Source organism: Pholcus phalangioides, unplaced genomic scaffold (genome assembly GCF_987345545.1).
Source record: "Pholcus phalangioides strain wild (caught in Gottingen) unplaced genomic scaffold, Ppha-v1.0 ptg000028l_1, whole genome shotgun sequence".
NCBI lineage: Eukaryota > Metazoa > Arthropoda > Arachnida > Araneae > Pholcidae > Pholcus > Pholcus phalangioides.
Genome location: NW_028301618.1, coordinates 8,197,075 through 8,215,843, shown reverse-complemented (window position 1 = coordinate 8,215,843; position 18,769 = coordinate 8,197,075). Strand labels below are relative to the sequence as shown.

At 38.8% G+C, this 18,769-nt stretch overlaps 1 protein-coding gene across 2 annotated transcripts in view; it reads left to right on the top strand.

Moving 5' to 3' along the window:
* The first annotated feature begins 3,378 nt into the window (after window positions 1-3,378).
* The window catches only part of LOC149067888 (uncharacterized), a 54,356-nt gene continuing 38,965 nt past the window's right edge, over window positions 3,379-18,769 (top strand). The window contains exons 1-7 of one of the 2 annotated variants that reach the window (XM_089252399.1): window positions 3,379-3,528; window positions 6,550-6,656; window positions 11,331-11,437; window positions 11,532-11,630; window positions 15,513-15,623; window positions 15,729-15,799; window positions 16,970-17,209. In XM_089252399.1, the coding sequence (XP_089108525.1) occupies window positions 3,418-3,528; window positions 6,550-6,656; window positions 11,331-11,437; window positions 11,532-11,630; window positions 15,513-15,623; window positions 15,729-15,799; window positions 16,970-17,209 (846 nt within the window). In that variant the 5' untranslated portion in view covers window positions 3,379-3,417. The remainder of the gene's footprint in view (window positions 3,529-6,549; window positions 6,657-11,330; window positions 11,438-11,531; window positions 11,631-15,512; window positions 15,624-15,728; window positions 15,800-16,969; window positions 17,210-18,769) is intronic. The other variant, XM_089252400.1, reaches the window with a different exon arrangement.

Genomic DNA, 18,769 nt, shown 5'->3' with positions numbered 1-18,769 from the left:
TTCAGAAAATATGCAGAATATTCCGAGAATTTCAGAAAATATGCAGAATATTCCAAGAATTTCAGAAAATATCCAGAAAATTCCGAGAATTTCGCAAAATATGCAGAAAATTCCGAGAATTTCGCAAAATATGCAGAAAATTCCGAGAATTCCAGAAAATCTGCAGAATATTCCCAGAATTTCGAGAAATCAGCCGAAAATTCCAAGAATTTCGGAAAATATGCGGAAAATTCATGGAATTTCGTGAAATGAGCCGGAAATTCCCAGAATTTCGGAAAATATGCGGTAAATTCCTGGAATTTCGGGAAATATGCGGAAAATTCCGAGAATTTCAGAAAATATGCAGAATATTCCGAGAATTTCAGAAAATATGCAGAATATTCCAAGAATTTCGGAAAATATGCAGAAAATTCCGAGAATTTCGCAAAATATGCAGAAAATTCCGAGAATTCCAGAAAATCTGCAGAATATTCCCAGAATTTCGAGAAATCAGCCGGAAATTCCTATAATTTCAGAAAATATGCGGAAAATTCCTAGAATTTCGGAAAATATGCAGAAAATTAACAGAATTTCTAGAAATCAGCCGAAAATTCCAAGAATTTCAGAAAATATGCGGAAAATTTCTGGAATTTCAGAAAATATGCGGAAAATTTCTGGAATTTCGGAAAATATGTGGAAAATTCCTGGAATTTCGAGAAATCAGCCGAAAATTCCTGGAATTTCGGAAAATATGCGGGAAATTCCTGGAATTTCAAAAAATATGCGGGAAATTCCCAGAATTTCGGAAAATATGCGGAAAATTCCTGGAATTTCATGAAATCAGCCGAAAATTCCAAGAATTTCAGAAAATATGCGGAAAATTCCTGGAATTTCGTGAAATGAGCTGGAAATACCGAGAATTTCGGAAAATATGCAGAAAATTCCGAGAATTTCAGAAAATTCCGAGAATTTCAGAAAATGTGCAGAAAATTCCCAGAATTTCGAGAAATCAGAAGAAAATTCCTAGAATTTCGGAAAATATGCAGAAAATTCCCAGAATTTCGAGAAATCAGAAGAAAATTCCTAGAATTTCGGAAAATATGCGGAAAGTTCCTGGAATTTCGTGAAATGAGCTGGAAATACCGAGAATTTCGGAAAATATGCAGAAAATTCCGAGAATTTCAGAAAATATGCAAAAAATTCCCAGAATTTCTGAAAATATGCGGGAAATTCCTGGAATTTCGTGAAATGAGCTCGAAATTCCGAGAATTTCGGAAGATTAACCGAATTTTCCATTAATTTCGGAGGACAACCCAAAAATTATCAGAAATTAGTAAAGTGAGCTAGAAATTCAAAGAATTGACAATAACATCCCTCAAACTCGACGAGTTGCGAGAGAATAAGCTGAGAATTTCACAGATTCTTTAAGAGAAGCTGAGAATTTCAGAGGTTTTCTTTTTGGGTAAGAAACTGATTATTTCAACAATCTCAGGAAAGAAACTGATTATTTCAACAATCTCAGGAAACGATCTGAAAATTTCAAAAATTTCCCAAATTAAGTAAAAATTCAGTGAAGCTCTATTATTTTATGTGTCTATTAAAATAAAACCACGACACTGAATGATTAACTGAAAAAAGACATCTTTCCTTCATTTCGCTCAACCCGTTCACATAGACCTGTCTACACCATTGTAAAGAAAACGAGAACTTATATTTCTCCCGATCGCAAAAAGAAGCATAACGTTTCTGTTAATTTATAACGTCCAGTAAATGTATAACCGAAAACTTTTTATCTGATAAGTATGTTTGGACTGAACACTTAATTCTCAAGCTGAAATATATATATATATACACCAGAGTGGCTCCGCAAGTCAAATAGGGTTGAGAACCGCTGGTCTATAGTATGCATTAACATCATGCGTAAGTAATAAAGTTGAATGTATTGTTTGTTCCTCACACACAAAAAAGTGAGTTTTCTTATGTTTCAACGCTCACTCACCATTCAGTAATTCTATTTGAACTTTCGCGTTTAGGAAATTGAAAAGCAGAAAATTTGAGATTAATCTAATCAATTTCATTGACATAGGTTTTGCTCTAATAGTTAGAGCAAAACGTATCTCAAGTTTATATTATATACTCATGAACACTTTAAGCGTGAATTAGACTCGCAAATTCCCCCTTCAGAACGCCATATCTTTTATTAATGAAGTTCGCTTTCTTCGGAATTTCAGTAGGTGCAACTAAAAGGTGTATGGGGAAAAGTATTCCCATTGAGAAATGTACTTTAAAAAATATCTGGGCTTGCCAATGCTAAAATAAGAGCCTTCTATGGAGACCATATATCTCATCATTGCCGCTTAAAGTCTTAATTAATCATAAGAACGGTTATATGAAATTATTATAATTAATGCGCTTGCAAACACCTTTGGATTACAGTGGAAAGGGAAATTTCATCTACTCTTAAACTTCTCTGAGAAGGTCTTTGTCATCAAAGATTTGTCAATGAACTCTACAAAAAATTCAATAATTTTTATTTAATTTCACATCGAAAAAAACTTTATTCAAAAATTTACGTAATTACCCATGCCATTTACGATTATTAAAAAGCCCAAGAATTTCGAAAATTAGCTTCATATTCCAAAAATTAAAGAAAATGGGCTGGAAATTCCTTTTAGACAATAAAGTAATTACAAAAAAATTCAGTAAATATGCAGAAAGTTCCCAGAATTTCGAAAAATGAGTCGAAAATACCGAAAACATCGTAAAATGAGCTGAAAATTCTTGGAATTTCAGAAAATATGCGGAAAATTCTTGGAATTTCAGAAAATATGCGGAAAATTCTCAGAATTTTTGAATTTCCCAGATCACTTGAAGAATTCGCGGAACCAGTAGAGATCACTAAAGCGGCTCTGTAGAGGACACCTCAATAGGGAGAATGTTAGTTCGCAGATGCCGACAAACTACGGAAAGGGTTTTTCTGTTTTATGCATCCCCAGAAAGAACATTTGATATTTTTGTGAAGAGTGGTTGATGACGTAAGCATCATTCAAACACCCCTTCCCCCTTGGCATCAAAAGTCAGCAAACCCGAAACCACCCCTCCCCAATCGGTGCTGACGCAATAATTGAATGGTTGCCCCCCCCCCCCTCCTTCCCCTATGAAACTAGTTCTTAACTTGAAAACACATTGCTCGTCTGACAGCTGGTGGTGCATTTCGTCATGGCCGTCGTCGTTCCGTCAACTTTGTCCTGTGACGATAATCGCGGTCGTCTGGCACACCCGGCCTTACAATAATAATTATACAGGGCTTTTAGCTACTATGACCATCCCCTTGGCATCTGCCTTTATTCCAGTGAGAGAGTGCTTTCCCCCCCCCCTTTCCCCTTTCCACCGGCGGTCAAAGCCGTCCGCATTACGTGAGCGTTGTTGTTGGTAAACATGGCTCAAGATAGGATTAAAGATTCCAATGAAAATAAGCAGCGCTCGGACAGTTACAAGTCCGGCGGTGGCGGCAGGGCCAAGAGGGACAAGTCCAACTTCTTGACCAAGGTAATGACTCCCCGATATATCCGACATTTTATCCGAAATAATTCATTTCACAACTCTTGGCGGAGGCGTCCCCCCACGGACATCTTATCACACATACATCGCAGTTGCAATTATGGAGATGAAGTGGGTCCGACACCGATTTCATGTCGGATCCGCTTTTATATGGCACGTGGACTCGATTAGAGCGTCCACTTCCTAATATTACGCAGTGTTTCTTTTCTTTTAACTTGACCTCTGGACTGTGGGTACTGGGCCTGTTTCCTCATGGGCTAATCGTGCGCAGTAACTCGTCCATCCCCAACCGTAATTTATGGACCTGCTTGGGAACAGGTGCTGTTTAATCCAGAGATTGGCGATTTCTGGCGATTTTTTTTCCTGCGCCAAACATGTCCAACGACCCGACCAAAAGTCGCCAAGGCGTTAGACACTGCGGACGCCAAAAAAAAAAAAAAAAAAAATCGCCAGCATAGAAAACAATAATAAAAACCCATTTAAATATGAAAAATATCATGAAACGTAAAAGAGATATAATAGTATATTTAAATAAACAACGGTCCTGCATGTTGTATAAATAAGTACACTGAAGAGCCAAAAAAACTGGTTCACCTGCCAAATATCGTGTAGGGCCCCCGCGAGCCCGCAGAAGTGCCGCAACACAACGTGGCATGGACTCGACTAATGTCTGAAGTAGTGCTGGAGGTAATTGACACCATGAATCCTGCGGGGCTGGCCATAAATCCGTAGGAGTAAAAGGGGGGTGGAGATCTCTTCTGAACAGCACGTTGCAAGGCATCCCAGATATGTTCAATAATGTTCATGTCTGGGGATTCAGGTGGCCAGCGGAAGCGTCTAAAGTCAGAAGAGTGTTGCTGGAGCCACTTTGTAGCAATTCTGGACGTGTGAGGTGTCGCATTGTCCTGCTGAAATTGTCCAAGTCGGAATGCACAATGGACATGAATGGGTGCAGGTGATCAGACAGGATGCTTACGTACCTGTCAGAGTCGTATCTAGATGTATCAGGGGTCCCATATCACACCAACTGCACACGCCCCATACCATCACAGAGCCTCCACCAGCTTGAACAGTCCCCTGTTGACATGTAGGGTCCATGGACTCATGAGGTTGTCTCCATACCCATACACGTCCATCAGCTCGAAGCAATTGGAACCGAGAGACTCGTCAGACCAGGCAACGTGTTTCCAGTACTCAACAGTCCAATGTCTGTGTTGTCGGGCCCAGGCGAGGCGTAAAGCTTTGTGTTGTGCAGTCATCAAGGGTACACAAGTGGGCCTTCGGCTCCGAAAGCCCATATCGATGATGTTTCGTTGAATGGTTCACACTCTCACATTTGTTGATGGCCTCGCATTGAAATCTGCAGCAATTTGCGTAAGGGTTGCACGTCTGTCACGTTTAATGATTCTCGTTAGTCGTCGTTGGTCCTGTTCTTGCATGATCTTTATCCGGCCGCAGCGATGTCATAGATTTAATTTTTTACCAGATTCCGATATATACGGTACACTCGTGAAATGGTCATACGTGAAAATTCAAATATCATAGCTACCTCGGAGATGCTATGTCCCATCTCTCGTGCTCCGACTATAACACCACGTTCAAACTCATTTAAATCTCGATAACCTGCCATTGTAGCAGCAGTAACTGATCTAACATCTATGCCAGACACTTGTTGTGTTATATAGGCGTTGCCGACCGCAGCGCCGTACTCTGATTGGTTCCATATCTCTTTATTTGCATACGCATGCCTGTACCAGTTTTTTTTGGCTCTTCAGTTTATATTCTAGGTATAAAAAAACTAAAACTTGGTCCTGCATGTATAATTAAGTATATTCTAGGTATAACAAAATTAAAACCCGGACTTTTTCCGGGTATCCAGACTCTTTTAAATAAATAATGAATATTAATAAGAAAAATAAATAAAGAGGATACAACCTTACCGGTCGACGAAAATGTAATCCGGTTTGTGTAATGCGATCGCTCGGAACGAAAAAAACTAAATGACTGTTCAAACGTTTGAAAAGACACGCTAAAAACAACTAGCGAAAGGTAATCGGGAATAATCCAAGACAACGACGCTACTGCACAAAGGGGGAAAAAAACGCTGTTATCCGTTTGAATTGCCCGCACTTTAAACGTCATCTATAATGGATGGGTAATGGAAGCTTCGAGAAAGAAGCTACCGAGGAACAATCTAGAACAATGACAACCCGGCAAAATAAGTGAGAGCGCAGGTCGGCAGAACTGAGAGCGCAGGCGTTGGCGACTTACAGCGCCCTTGGCGGTCTGGATTATACAGCACCTGTACCCCTGCTTGTTTAGACACTATAAAATCGTTGACTCATCGAACACTTCTTTATTCTTCGCTGTAGTGTCGTGCCTAATGCTTGTTCTCACCCAGACATGAATCCAGGACGATGTGTCGGGAAGGGTGAATTGTGTAAGTTCATTTCGAATTTCCGTATGTTATGGAACAGACAAATTTTCCCCATATGTATTCTGCTCTTGGGAGGGCTGATCCTTCCTGTTGCCCTCACTTCCGTGCCTGAGCAAAGGCTGACATCTTCAGCTGTGATTGGAACAGAGTCAAGTATCTTCAGCTGTGAATGAGCCGAAGCAGATGTCTTTGGCTGCAAATGAAGCAGAAGTAGACATTTTCAGCTGCAAATGAAGTTTAGTCAGACATTCTCAGCTTTCAATGAAGTAAAGGTATACAACTTCAGCTGCGAATAAAGCCAAGGCATATATCTTACTGCAAATGAGTCAAGGCAGATGTCTTCAGCTGTGAAATAGCTGAGGCAGATATCTTCAGCTGCAAATGGAGATGAGGTAGACACGATTCAGGTCAAAGATGGTTAGCTAGTCATCAAGTAAGCGTCAAAGAGTTTCTGAAAGAAATTGGAAGCGGGCAGCGTCTTCCACTGGATTATCGCTAAATATTTTCATCTTGTTATGATTCGAAAAAGTTGTCCTCTTCATATAATATTGTGTCTTTTGTTTTAAATCCAGGTCGTTGTTAGAAGGCTGCCACCAACCATGACGGAGGATCAGTTCTTAGAGCAGGTGGCACCGATACCCGACCATGATTATTTCTACTTCGTTAAAGCTGATCTCAGGTAAGCATGATGGATGTATGTGTGTAATGTAGCTCAGGGCTGATTTCAGGAGTATATAATTACGCATTTTATCACTCTTATGCTCATGCACTCTCTAGGTCACTCTTTTCGCCATTCACATATAGCACACTGTTTTGGTCACTCACATGTTTGCACACTTTCAGCCATTCATATGCTTGCATGCACTTTGCATCACTCTTTCTTTCATTCACATGATTGCACATGCGCTAGGGCACTGTTCTGCTCACTCACGTGCTTGGACACTGTTTTGTTTACTCATGTGCTTGCAAACTCTCTAGGTCACTCACTGACATAGTCTCTCACTCTCTGGGCAGAGGCAGATTCATGGTTATAAAATTTTACTGCCCTTCTCCCATTGTGTGCAAATTTTCTTCGCCACTCATCCTTACAATTCGCCACCTTTCCGAACTTACCTCCCTGGGCTATAGCTCACTAAGCCCCCTGTAAACATGTCAGTGAGCAAGTGGCAGAAAGACTGACATAGTGTAATGATACGTATCCACAGCAGGTGGAGCGGGACCGCCCTATCCTATAAGTGCTTATTGATTAATATAATTTTAATAAATAATAATTTTTCTCACTATAATATTACAAATTAACCAGTATCTGTCCAAGATCGTGAGCTGTGGTACCGTATCGTGGTCCAGAAACACCTACAAGATTGTTTACCCTAAATCAGTGTTGCAGTTGCTACGTCATCCTTCCAGAGTAAGGAAAAATAATTCACGGGATATGTAAATGTAACTTTACGGACCTGCGGCAGGTGGCATTTTTCAAATAAGTGCTTGCTAATCTAAATGTAAAACTGATTGATCAAATTCTCACTTAAATATTTCAAGTTAGATCGCCGGATGTAAGCCCGATGATGGTGTGCCTTACGTCTTTCCAATCTGTAAACATCAATGCCGAGACGTCTAGCTGACTGTTGTTTTGGAAGATGATGTCATGGATGCTGTTGCCACATTGTGAATCCAGAATTATGAAAATTTGAAAAATATGCAAATATAGAAATGAGTAACTTCATCTACTTTTCTGACATCCACTAGCTTATCCTCTAAGGCTCATGGACAGAAGGAGATGCTCGACACAATTCCAATGAACTATCTGCTGTCACCCTATGGACTGACAATCCTGGAGTGCAGACTGGTGTACCAGAACAGTGAGATATATGGTGATATGTTAAATATTTGTCAAAATTCCTAAAAATTAATTGTTAAAAGTTTGAGAAATAAGTCTAAATTGTTCAGATTTAGACTCTTATTGCATTGGATTGTTCGTGACACTCATTGAGATCCGAGTTGTGACAAACGGTTCATAACATGTGATTGGCTACCTCTTCTGATGCTGCAGCTATATAATGTAGTGACGATGTCAGCTGTTCAGGCGATCATCACAGGCTTACTTCCCTTCCCCCGATTGCTTCATCTCTCAGTTGATCGTCTAGTCAAATCCGACTCCTCTTGGCGATTCTATGCCATAGCTGCCAAGTCTCCCGAATTTTTCGGGAATCTCCCGAATTTTAGCTTCATAGCTCGACCTCCCGAAAAGTTCTTAAATCTCCCGAATTTTTACGAAAATCACAAAAATCCCTAATTGTCCCTAAAAATTCCCTACTTCGTTAAAAAAAATCCCCGTTCATGAAAACAATCCCTAAGGAATTTCTTGTGGGGCATGAAGCCTCTTTTTTTCCCCTTTCGAAATGACGTCACACGTCGTAAATGGGGAAATTCCCTTTTTAAGGAAGTTTTACAAACCCTCTGATGGTAACAAGAAAGTTGTTTGTCTTATCGTGCAGGGAAATGGCTTAGCAGCCAATAGTCCTGGATAATAATTGAAGATTCTAGTGACGCGCATGTGGTCAAAATTTTTTTTGTTGAAGTTACGTACGTGCGATATAACAAAGCATGAATACTGATAAGCAAAAAAACATTTAATCAATTTTAAAGATACTTATTCCGATGAATTTCCTTTCATCAAACGTTCCAGAAGAGGGCCTACTTTTCCTTTTTGTACAAGTTGTGTTACGGACATAAACATCGGTCATGGAAAGACTGCCATCATCACTCATGTGAAATGAAAAAAAAACCATCGAGCAAGTGTCACAAAAAGTCAGTGTTCTTCAAAAATTGACGGTGTTTTCCTTCATCTTCCGATGATTTTGGGGTCATTCGCGAAGATTCTGATTGTGTTCACAGCGTTTCTGATTGAACACAATATTTATTTTTACATCATTGAAGTTTTGGCCTCCAATTTCACTTGTTTTTTGCGTAGGAATTTCACATTCCCAAGGGTTTTACTTCCATGTGTGTAAAATCCCTATTTTAATTTGACTTCAGTTTTTGAGTAGGGATTTTATTCCCTACGCTTTAACTTTTATGTTTGGAAAATCCCTATTTTATTTGGAAAAATCCCTATTGTATTTATTAGGGAGTGGTTTTAGCATAAAATATGGGTGTGCGCGAAAATCTCCCGAATTTTCATTTTCAAAAGTTGGCAGCTATGCTATGCATCAAAGCTATGAATTTTGTTCTCCCTTCAGCAACATTCCAGAATCTGTGAGTGCCTCTTCTTGATGCAAGGAAAATCAGATGTGAAAGAACAGTTGACTCATTTCAGATGGATCAAAGAGGACATCCGGAGCATGGCCTGGACAGTACTTTCCATAGACTGGATGTGTGGATTGGCAGATCATAGTTCGGCATGGTGATAAATTCCATTTTGTTAATATCTAAGCTGTAAATTTAAATAGTAAATTTTGTCATATCAAAATAATTGTTTAGAGTTCAATCTCGACTCAAATTACATTGGATTGCTTCGTGGTACTCATTAAGATCCCGGGCGTGACAAGTGGTTTGTCAAAGTCTATAGCAAATGATCGAGTGAATGAGTGAGTGGCAGAAAGACTGGCATCGAGAACTAGTGATTGAGTCAGTAAGCGAGTGGCATTGAATATCGAAGGACCAGACACACCCCTCTTTCCATCTCAAGGAGATAGCGAAGCGTTCCTGAAAGATAAATTTGTATGACAGAATAAGTCTGAATACAAGACTATAAATCACCAAAATATGATAAATTGTGGTCTAAGAATCGAAGTCTAAATTGATATTGTAGCGTCCTTGGCACGTCTGGGCTTGATAACACCATATCAGTTTCATGAATTTCCAGTACCCCTACGTGGCTATGTGAGCGAGTGGCAGAAAGACTGGCCTAGAGAGCAGGTGACTGAGTGGCAGAAAGACTGGCCTAGAGAGCAGGTGACTGAGTGGCAGAAACACTGGCATTGAGAGCAATTAATCGAGTGGAATCATGACTAGATTCTTTAGTGCAACAGTCAGCAGCTCTGTGCCCCGAACATGATGTCTTCGAGTTCACCTTGTATCTGCAGGTGGCTGCCCACACAACAGCAAAGAATATCCGCTTGAAGTTAGCACTTGTGTGGAAAATGTGACTGACTGGAAATCATATTAATATATTATCAAGAACTGCATCCGTTTACTACAATATGAACTCGTATTATTAATTTATTGCTGATTCATTTTATACACATTATTGATTTGATTCATTTTATTTTGATTTGATTATGTTTGCTGGAAATCACTGGCAATGTGCATGATTGCACCTGCCCATGTATAAAAACTTGTATTCGCTGCCAGTGATGGCCAGCGATGTAAATTTTAATATTCAATAAATCTCTAGAGACACCCACATTCCCATGGGATAATGCGCTTAAATCACCTTGTGTGATAGAGCCTAGGTGTCTCTCGGTTCTCTCGGCAGAAAGACTGGCGTAGAAAGAGCAAATATGATTGAGTGAGTGTGTGATCGATGAAAAGACTGACCCAGAGAGTGAGTGATTGAGTCAGTGAGTGCGTGAGTGGCAGGAAGACTAACTTAGAGAGCATGTGACTGAACAGTAGAAAGACTGGCCTAGAGAGCATGTGATTGAATCAGTGAGTGAGCGGCAGAAAGACTGACATAGGGAGCGAGTGTCGAGTCAGTGAGTGAGCAGCAGAAAGAATGCCAGTTAAGGGCAGAAAGACTGACCTAGAGCCTGTGACATAATTAACGAGAAAGCAAATGAGCAACTGGAAGAAGGGCTCCCAGAGAGTGAGCAACAGAGTCGATGTGCAAACATGTGAGCAACTGAAAAAGTGATCAACTGAGCAACAGAAAGACTCAACTAGGGATTAAGTGACCAACCGAAAGAGTGATCAAGTCAGTTAGCAAGCAAATGAAAGAGTGACAAAGTTAGTATTCAAAGATGAGAGAAATCAAAAGAGTGATCCAGAGAGCAAGTGAGCAAGTCAGTTTGCATGTGGTATGAGTAACAAAAAGAACGAGTGACTGAAATAGTGGCTGACTAAGGGAGTGAATAGTTGAATAAATGAGCAACCAAATAAGTAAATTAATTGACCATGAGAGCGAGTGCTTTCTTGTTTTCTCTTATTTTTTTCACTTGTTCTCTTTCTTTCTTAATCGATCTTTCACTTTGTCACTTGCTCGCTGTCTTGGTTGCTCACTCAAGAATACACATTGTGGCAAACTGCTTTTTGGGAATATTGGCTTTTTTGTGAATCAGCTGCGACAAACTTCTCTATCATTTGCCTTTGCTATTATTAAGATGCATAATGCTCAAACTTTTCTTTCCAACAGGTTGGGTCAAAACGCTTTCTCGAGGGCTTACGTGAACTTCATTTACCAGAATGATATATATGTGTTCAAGGACAAATTCGATGGCTACGTATTCGTCGATTCAAAAGGTTTGACTCAAATAATGTTTTTTTTACATTGTAGAATGAAATGTGCCTGTAACCAACTATCAAGAATAATGCCACTGTTTGTTTTTGTTTGCAGGTGGAGAGTATCCAGCTCTAGTGGAGTTTGCGCCATTCCAGAAGATTCCAAGGAGAAGAAACAAGAAAAGGGATGCAAAAAGCGGAACTATCGATACAGGTTTGGGGGTTATCTGTATTATACTGAAGAATGTAACAGGATTCAACATAGTTCGTTGCACATCCCCAAACTAATTAACACATCTAACTGACGCAAAATATGCCAACAACAAAATGAATTCATCAGATATCAGTTTTTATCTCAACGGATCGTTTATTTATGACAAATTAGATTTCTCTATTTCATAACATTCATAAAAAATTGTATTGCTTACATATTACGGTCAGACTCTAATGTCTACTGAATTCAATAGTTCATACGACAAAATAAAACTTATCCCTCTCATCATGGCCTATGTTCCGTCAGGACATCTTGTTTTTCAGCAGACGTTCAAACACATCTATGGCTGGAGTTTGGTGACCAGTCTGTGGTCAGGAACTAATGTGAAAGATTTAGCAGTGACAAAGGACCAAGACGACATGCAGAGTCACACTTATGGTTTTGCTGTCTGTGGGCCGCACAGATTTTTCTGTCCTTTTCCCTTTTTGTCAGGGCCACAACTAGAGGCACATTTATGGTTTTGCCGCCTGTGGTCTACATCAACTTTGCTGCCCTTCTCCCCTAATTTTCTAGACTACTCTTTCCTTGAATTCACTACCCTGTTCTGTAACCCACTTAACCCATCTCCCACTCCTGTAAGTACAGCTGTGTCTCTAAGTCACTCTTTTGGTCACCCTCATGCTCACATGCTATTAGTCATTAACCCTAGATTCATAAACATGCATGGGAGATACACTATTCATAAACATTTGTCTCTCAGACGAACGTGTTATATTGATGATTTTTGTTTTATAGAATACAATGAGCCATAAAACACACTTTAAATCTGAAAAGTTGTTTATTAATCATTAATTTTCCGAAATGAAAGTGAACACAATAGTTATTCTGAGCAATCGACACATAATAAAGAGTGGTGATCCATACACATGAATTTTTTATGTTTGGTACAACTGAACCTTGTCATTCGACGTTTTTTATAAATGCAGAAGGCACAAATTTTTTTCACAGATCCACAGGGTTGTGTTCGATCAGCGGAAGAAGTTTCACCAAGAACTTCTGCAATTTCAAAAAACGATTTCAAATATATAATCTCACACGTTCTACGATCACAACAATATTCATAAGCATTTGTCTGTGGGACGACCTACTCACTGTAACTCCATTAGCATAAGTACACTCTGACATGCAACAGGCATTGCATAAAAAATGAATTTCCTAACAGATAAAAAAGCACTATCCAAGCAGGAAGAGGGGAAAAAAAGATTACGAACTACTAAACTAGAGTCTATAATTAGTTTTGTTTAACCTGTTAATTATAAGATAACTTTCTAAACAAACGCAAAATTATCAATGAAAATGTGAATCAATCACTCTTCGAAAGACAAAGGTAAATGTGACTGTAGAATATGTCAGTAAATGCCTATTAATTCTTTGTGAGAGAGACTTTTATTCATAGTCAAAACAAAAATAATGTCGGACCAAACAGGCTACCACACTATGAACAAGCAATAACAATTTATTACTGTATAATTATTTAGGAGTTCAACGACATGTTTACACATGAGCAGTACTAGTTAAACACTAAACTTAAAACAAAGTTCGCACAAGACCTTAAGCAGGGTGCGCCATCTACAAGGATTAAGATGCATTACAAAAAGAACTATACGCATAAGAAGCTACAAGAGGAGGGTGCGTCATCTATCCGGACTATGTCGCACTACAACACCAACCCATCTCGCAACGGTTATGTCACTATTTCAAATCAAATCAAATTTTATTCATTTTTAGCATAGAGATTTAACATTAATTTTGTAAAACATATTTATCATCGAGAGGCTATGATGCCTGTACAGATAATTGAAAATTTACATGATAATTAATGAGTAAAATAAAAAGAATATGATAATGAGCAGAAACATTAAAAAAAATACATATGCAACATAAAAGAGACGAAATTATCAATGTCAAATGACGAAAAAATGCACTCACAAACAACACAAAAAAGACAAAATTATTAATGCATGACGAGAAATTTAAAATAAACAAACATTAAATAAATAATATATGGGGGGGGGAATGAAACTCGCAGATACATAGGCACCACACCGTGCCGCTGTGGTGGTCGAGTGGTTATAGTGCCGGACTCGTGATGCGAGGATCCGGGTTCGAACCCCACAGTGGTGGTCGGCTGAAGTTGGTTTTCTGTGGTTCCCAACTTCAAGGCGCAAATGCGAGCCGATCTCCCCGTTAAAAAGTCTCGCCACAGAGAGCAACAGTCCTACAACGGTAAATCATTCAACCATAACACTTCACTCATAGTTAGTAAACACTGGGGGCAGATGATAGCACTACACATAACAAACATTACACAGAAACAAAACTTTACGTCAGGTTGCACTACACGTACACGCACATTCACGCATGTACCGATTCGTTGGGGGGTTCCGCGGGGGGCGGGGTGCATGTGTGGTGTAACAGTAGTAGGTAGGGGCTCGGGGATCCATGATGTTCTTAAGTCAGCCACCTCGTTGGGCAATTTGCCTGTTGTGGCGTTGTATTTGTATTTGTATTTGTATAAACAAGAGCAACTTTTTCTTTTTAATTGAAAAATATACATAACTAACTATAATACCCAGCACTCCCCGTGTTTTCTTCAATTGCTGGGCGGATTGGAAAAGTGTCAAACCATTATAAAGGCATATAAATTATTATACATATACTGACAGGATTAAAGAAGTGACAAACCATTGTAAAGGCATATACATGTCTGAAACTCATTGGTAGGAAACCACGGTAACCGAAGTAAACATTCCGAAAGTGATTGTTGAGGCTGAGAAACCATTGTTTCTCGGCAGTTTTTCACCCATTTTGGGCATTTCCTCAGGTCTGACAAACTTTTAAAGTAGCCTATCATTCAAGCCAGTCCCGTTTGGTATATATGCAAAATTTGTGATGACAATGGATCTAAAATTGTAGATTTGTATAGAGAACATATACACACACGCAGACAGAAAATCAGTTTTATATATATAAAGTGGCAAAGCTAAAGTGAATAAATATTATTGCTGCTCCTAAAGATAAAAATAAGAGTCTACATCGTCTATTGAAATTAATGATTTGAATAATGATTTTTAAATGTCGTGGGTGTGGGTATATTTTGAATTTCTAGTGGTAATCTGAATTATATAATTTCAAAGCTAAATAATAAAAATGTTTATGGGAAATTCTTTTCCTAAAAGTAGGAAAATATGGTAAATCATATGAGGTCTTCGCTCGAATTCATTATCTTTCAAATTGCATAAGCCTTTATTACGATTTAGGGAAAGAATGATACATGGAAAACAGCATTATAGGTACAAAGGAAGTAGATTAAGATTTGTAAAAATTGTGGAAGAATGAGACTAACCCCGACTCAAAGTTTTGAAAACTCTTTTTTTGGATTGAAAATAAAGGTGAATTAGTTTTATAATCACCACCCCCATATAATTGTACCATAATTTATAAGTGAATAAAATCATGCATGTAGTACAGGTCTCCTATTCACTGACATTTTATAAAAATTCGCACATTAATTCATGTTAGAAATCAAAGTTTTCACAAATTCAAAAATGGCAATAGATCAGATCAGCCCTGATTGCCAAGCATGCGATTACCGTGGCTGACCGCCAATGATTTGGTGAAAAAAATATAAACATTTTACATCTTTTAAACAACGCAGTTTTGAAATTAATACGTTTTTTTTTGCGCTAGATCTACTGATATGTTACAGGGAACATTGCAGAAGATTAGCATCTCTGTTCTGGAATCTGGCAGAGGAAAATGACAACAGAGGATAAGGCTACCAATAATGTATTGATATATTTCTTTTTCTCTCTCTGTCAGATCCCGATTACTTGAGTTTCCTCGAAAACCTGAAGAAACCAGATGAGAGCAGCCTCCCACCAGCGGAAGCTTATCTAGAAGAGATTGAAACAAAAGAGAAGGAACTCAGAGGTAGTTCTTGTTTATTTTTATTGGCCACTCTTTCTCGTTTGGTGTTCGACCAATATGTGTTGGATTTTTTTTAAACTTGTATTGTGTCTTGTTGATTGATTGCAGCTAATAACGGCGTGCCGAAGATCACGACGCCACTGATAGAATATCTGAAGCAGAGGAAAATCGAGCAACAGGTGAGGAATGTGTTCTTCCGTTATCGCAAATCTGTACTGACTGAGATTGTTTTTGACATTATTGAAGTGAGTTGTTCAGTCATTTGCTTGCTCTCTTGGTCACTCACAATACTCACTATTTCGGTTGCTCATTTTTGTTTCTCACATACTTGAAAAACTGACTTGTTACTTGCACTCCAAATCGTTCTTTCAGTCCCTCACTTTCTCTCCGGATCTCTCTGGGCTGTATTTACCGACATGGTTTATTGTCTCTCCAGTTTGCTCTTTTTGTCAGTCACTTGCTCTCTTGGTCAGCCTTTCTGTTACTTACTTACACACTGACTCTGCCACTCTTGCAGTTGCTCATTCACTTGTTCACTGACTCAGTCACTTGCTCTGTAGATCACTTCTTCAGTTGCTTGCATGTTTGCACACTGACTTAGCCGCTCATTCTCTGGGTCATTCTCCCAGTTGCTCATTCATTTTCTCACTGACTCATGCTTTCAGTTGCTCATCTGCTTGTTAACTGGCCTGGTTACTCACTCTCTATGCCACTCGTTTGGTTAGTCTGTTGCTCACTCCTTTGTTATCTGATTCAGTCACTCACCCTCTAGTTAATGTTTGCAGTTGCTCACTGAACTTTTGCTTGCCCACTGACTGTCACTCACTCTTCAGATCATTCTCCCAGTCCCTCACTTATTATTGGGTATAATGTCAAAATAATCGAAGGCAAAAAGACCCTCATTCTGGATTAAACTATTCTGTGAAAAGAGAAGTGTGATTGTGACTGCAACTGAGATTATCTGGAACTGTTAAAATCTTTTTACTAGGTCTTCACCTGAGAGCCGTTGTACTAGCACCAGCTAGTCTTAGGTCGTGAGTTTTAGGTGGCCACTAAGGATTTTTCGCTGTCGTCTTCAGCCTAAACCGTTTAGTGCATGTGTAGTTTAGCAGCAGCAGCCTAAACCGTTTTAAATGTGCAGGATCATTGCAAGTTTGAAAATAGTTTTTTATCCATTATGCATCAGCAACTAGTTCCCTGATGCTGGACAATGCCAGTGTCATTGTTTTCTCTCCCATCACTATAAGCAGGTAGTAAGGGCAGGGTGTAAGCTAATGCAATGGCCCTCGAGTTTATATTAACGGAGAGTTATTTCCACGGCATTCATTTCTCCCATCGTTTCCTTTTAGAAGATCCGTGAGGAGAAACGGGAGGAGCGTAAGAGAAAAGAAATTGAGAAGAAGAGGTTGAGAGAAGAGGAGCGCCGGCGGCGGAAGGCGGAGAAGGATCGTGCCAAAGAGAAGCAGCAACAACAACTTGAGGCTGCGAAAGCTTCCACCGCTGACAAGGGGAGCATCACTGCTGCTGCTGACTGCGAGAAATCAAAGTCCCAGGAAGATCAGAAACAGCAGGATGCTGCTGTTGTTCAGGTGAGACACATTTTTAATTTGTTTTTCTTATCCATTTTCTTATCTTTTTCTTATTTCTGATTGGAAAAAATGTTTGGTGCTGATGCGTTTAGCCCCCAACTTTGAACGCCAAGACTTGGCGTTAGTCTATACCAACCTATGATAATATTTTTCACCTACAGCAGGGATGGCCAACAGAGCTGGCCTGTGAGGGTATTTTGTGCAGCCTGTGACTAGGTAAAAATATTATGTATTAAATTGATTTCTTTATCATTATTTAAGCCGACATTTTCCACAGCAGACCTGATTAACAATCTATTTGCATTTGTTATTTCTAGTGTTGTTAATTAGCTATGTTATCATCACACTTCCTTTTCATGCACACTCCTAAAGTTTGTTATGGGCATTTATACGCCATTTCTTTCCACTACCTCATTGGGAAAGTTGACTATGTATTTGTAGCTGAATGCATATTTGGTGTTCTGCTCAGAGTGACTTCTTCAAAGTGGATGCCAACTAACAATGACATCCCAAAATTACAACCAACCAGGCTAAACAGACTTTAACAATTCCAAATAGCAAAAACGTGTCATATGGGATGGTTGGGTTCATATTGTGCCGTTGAACAAGAGAGTTCCACACCCAAACACAATGGTTTTTGTATGGAAAACAGAGTTTGTCTTAAGAACACAGTCTTAATTTCAACATAGTAGGTTGGCACCAATACATGAAGCAGACTAACACTTTCTCAAACCAAAATGCTGATATTCTAGAGCAGTGTTTCTCAATGGTTTGTGATGATGGCATAGGTGGTCCACAGGCAGACAATTTGATTCTAACTGAATGAAAAATTATTCAGTTGTTATTGATATTATTGATGTTCAAACAAAAAATATACCTTCATACTTAGGGGCTTGCCGTACCTCATCAAGAAAAGAGCGAGAAATTGCAATCACAAATATATATTTATTTATTTAGTAATTGGTATTTAGGACATTACTAATTGCAGCCAAAAAATACAGTTTATGACGAATTCGCTAATTACTGCCAAAATGGGCGAAGGGTGGGAAAATAAAGACCTGCTACAAATCCCTGTAAACAAAAATTTATTGGATAAAAAAACATTCAAATGACTAAATGACCATCTTAAATACGGTAAAATATGGGACTCCGACAATTGTCTTTAGAAGCGTTGCCATAAGTGGGCAAAATCCCAAAATGTACTTAAAATCACTAAAAAACTGAGGAAAAATATTCAGCCTGACAAATTTGTAAAATAAAGATGTACAGTGAAACCTTGATATAACAATATTATATAGACTGAGAAAAATATCGTTGTAGAGGGATTATCATTATATCGAGATGCAGTAATTTAACATTAGAGCATAGATGTTTCCAAACAAGACTTGAAAAATATTGTTGTTTAGGGATGATTTGTTATATCGAGCATCGTTGTAGCAAGGTTTTACTGTATTTGTATTTATAGCTGTAATTACCATAATAAGTTATGAAAACGCTGTTTATTTATGATTTTCGTAAACATTAGAAATTCAAATAAGCATCATGAAAAAAATGTATAAA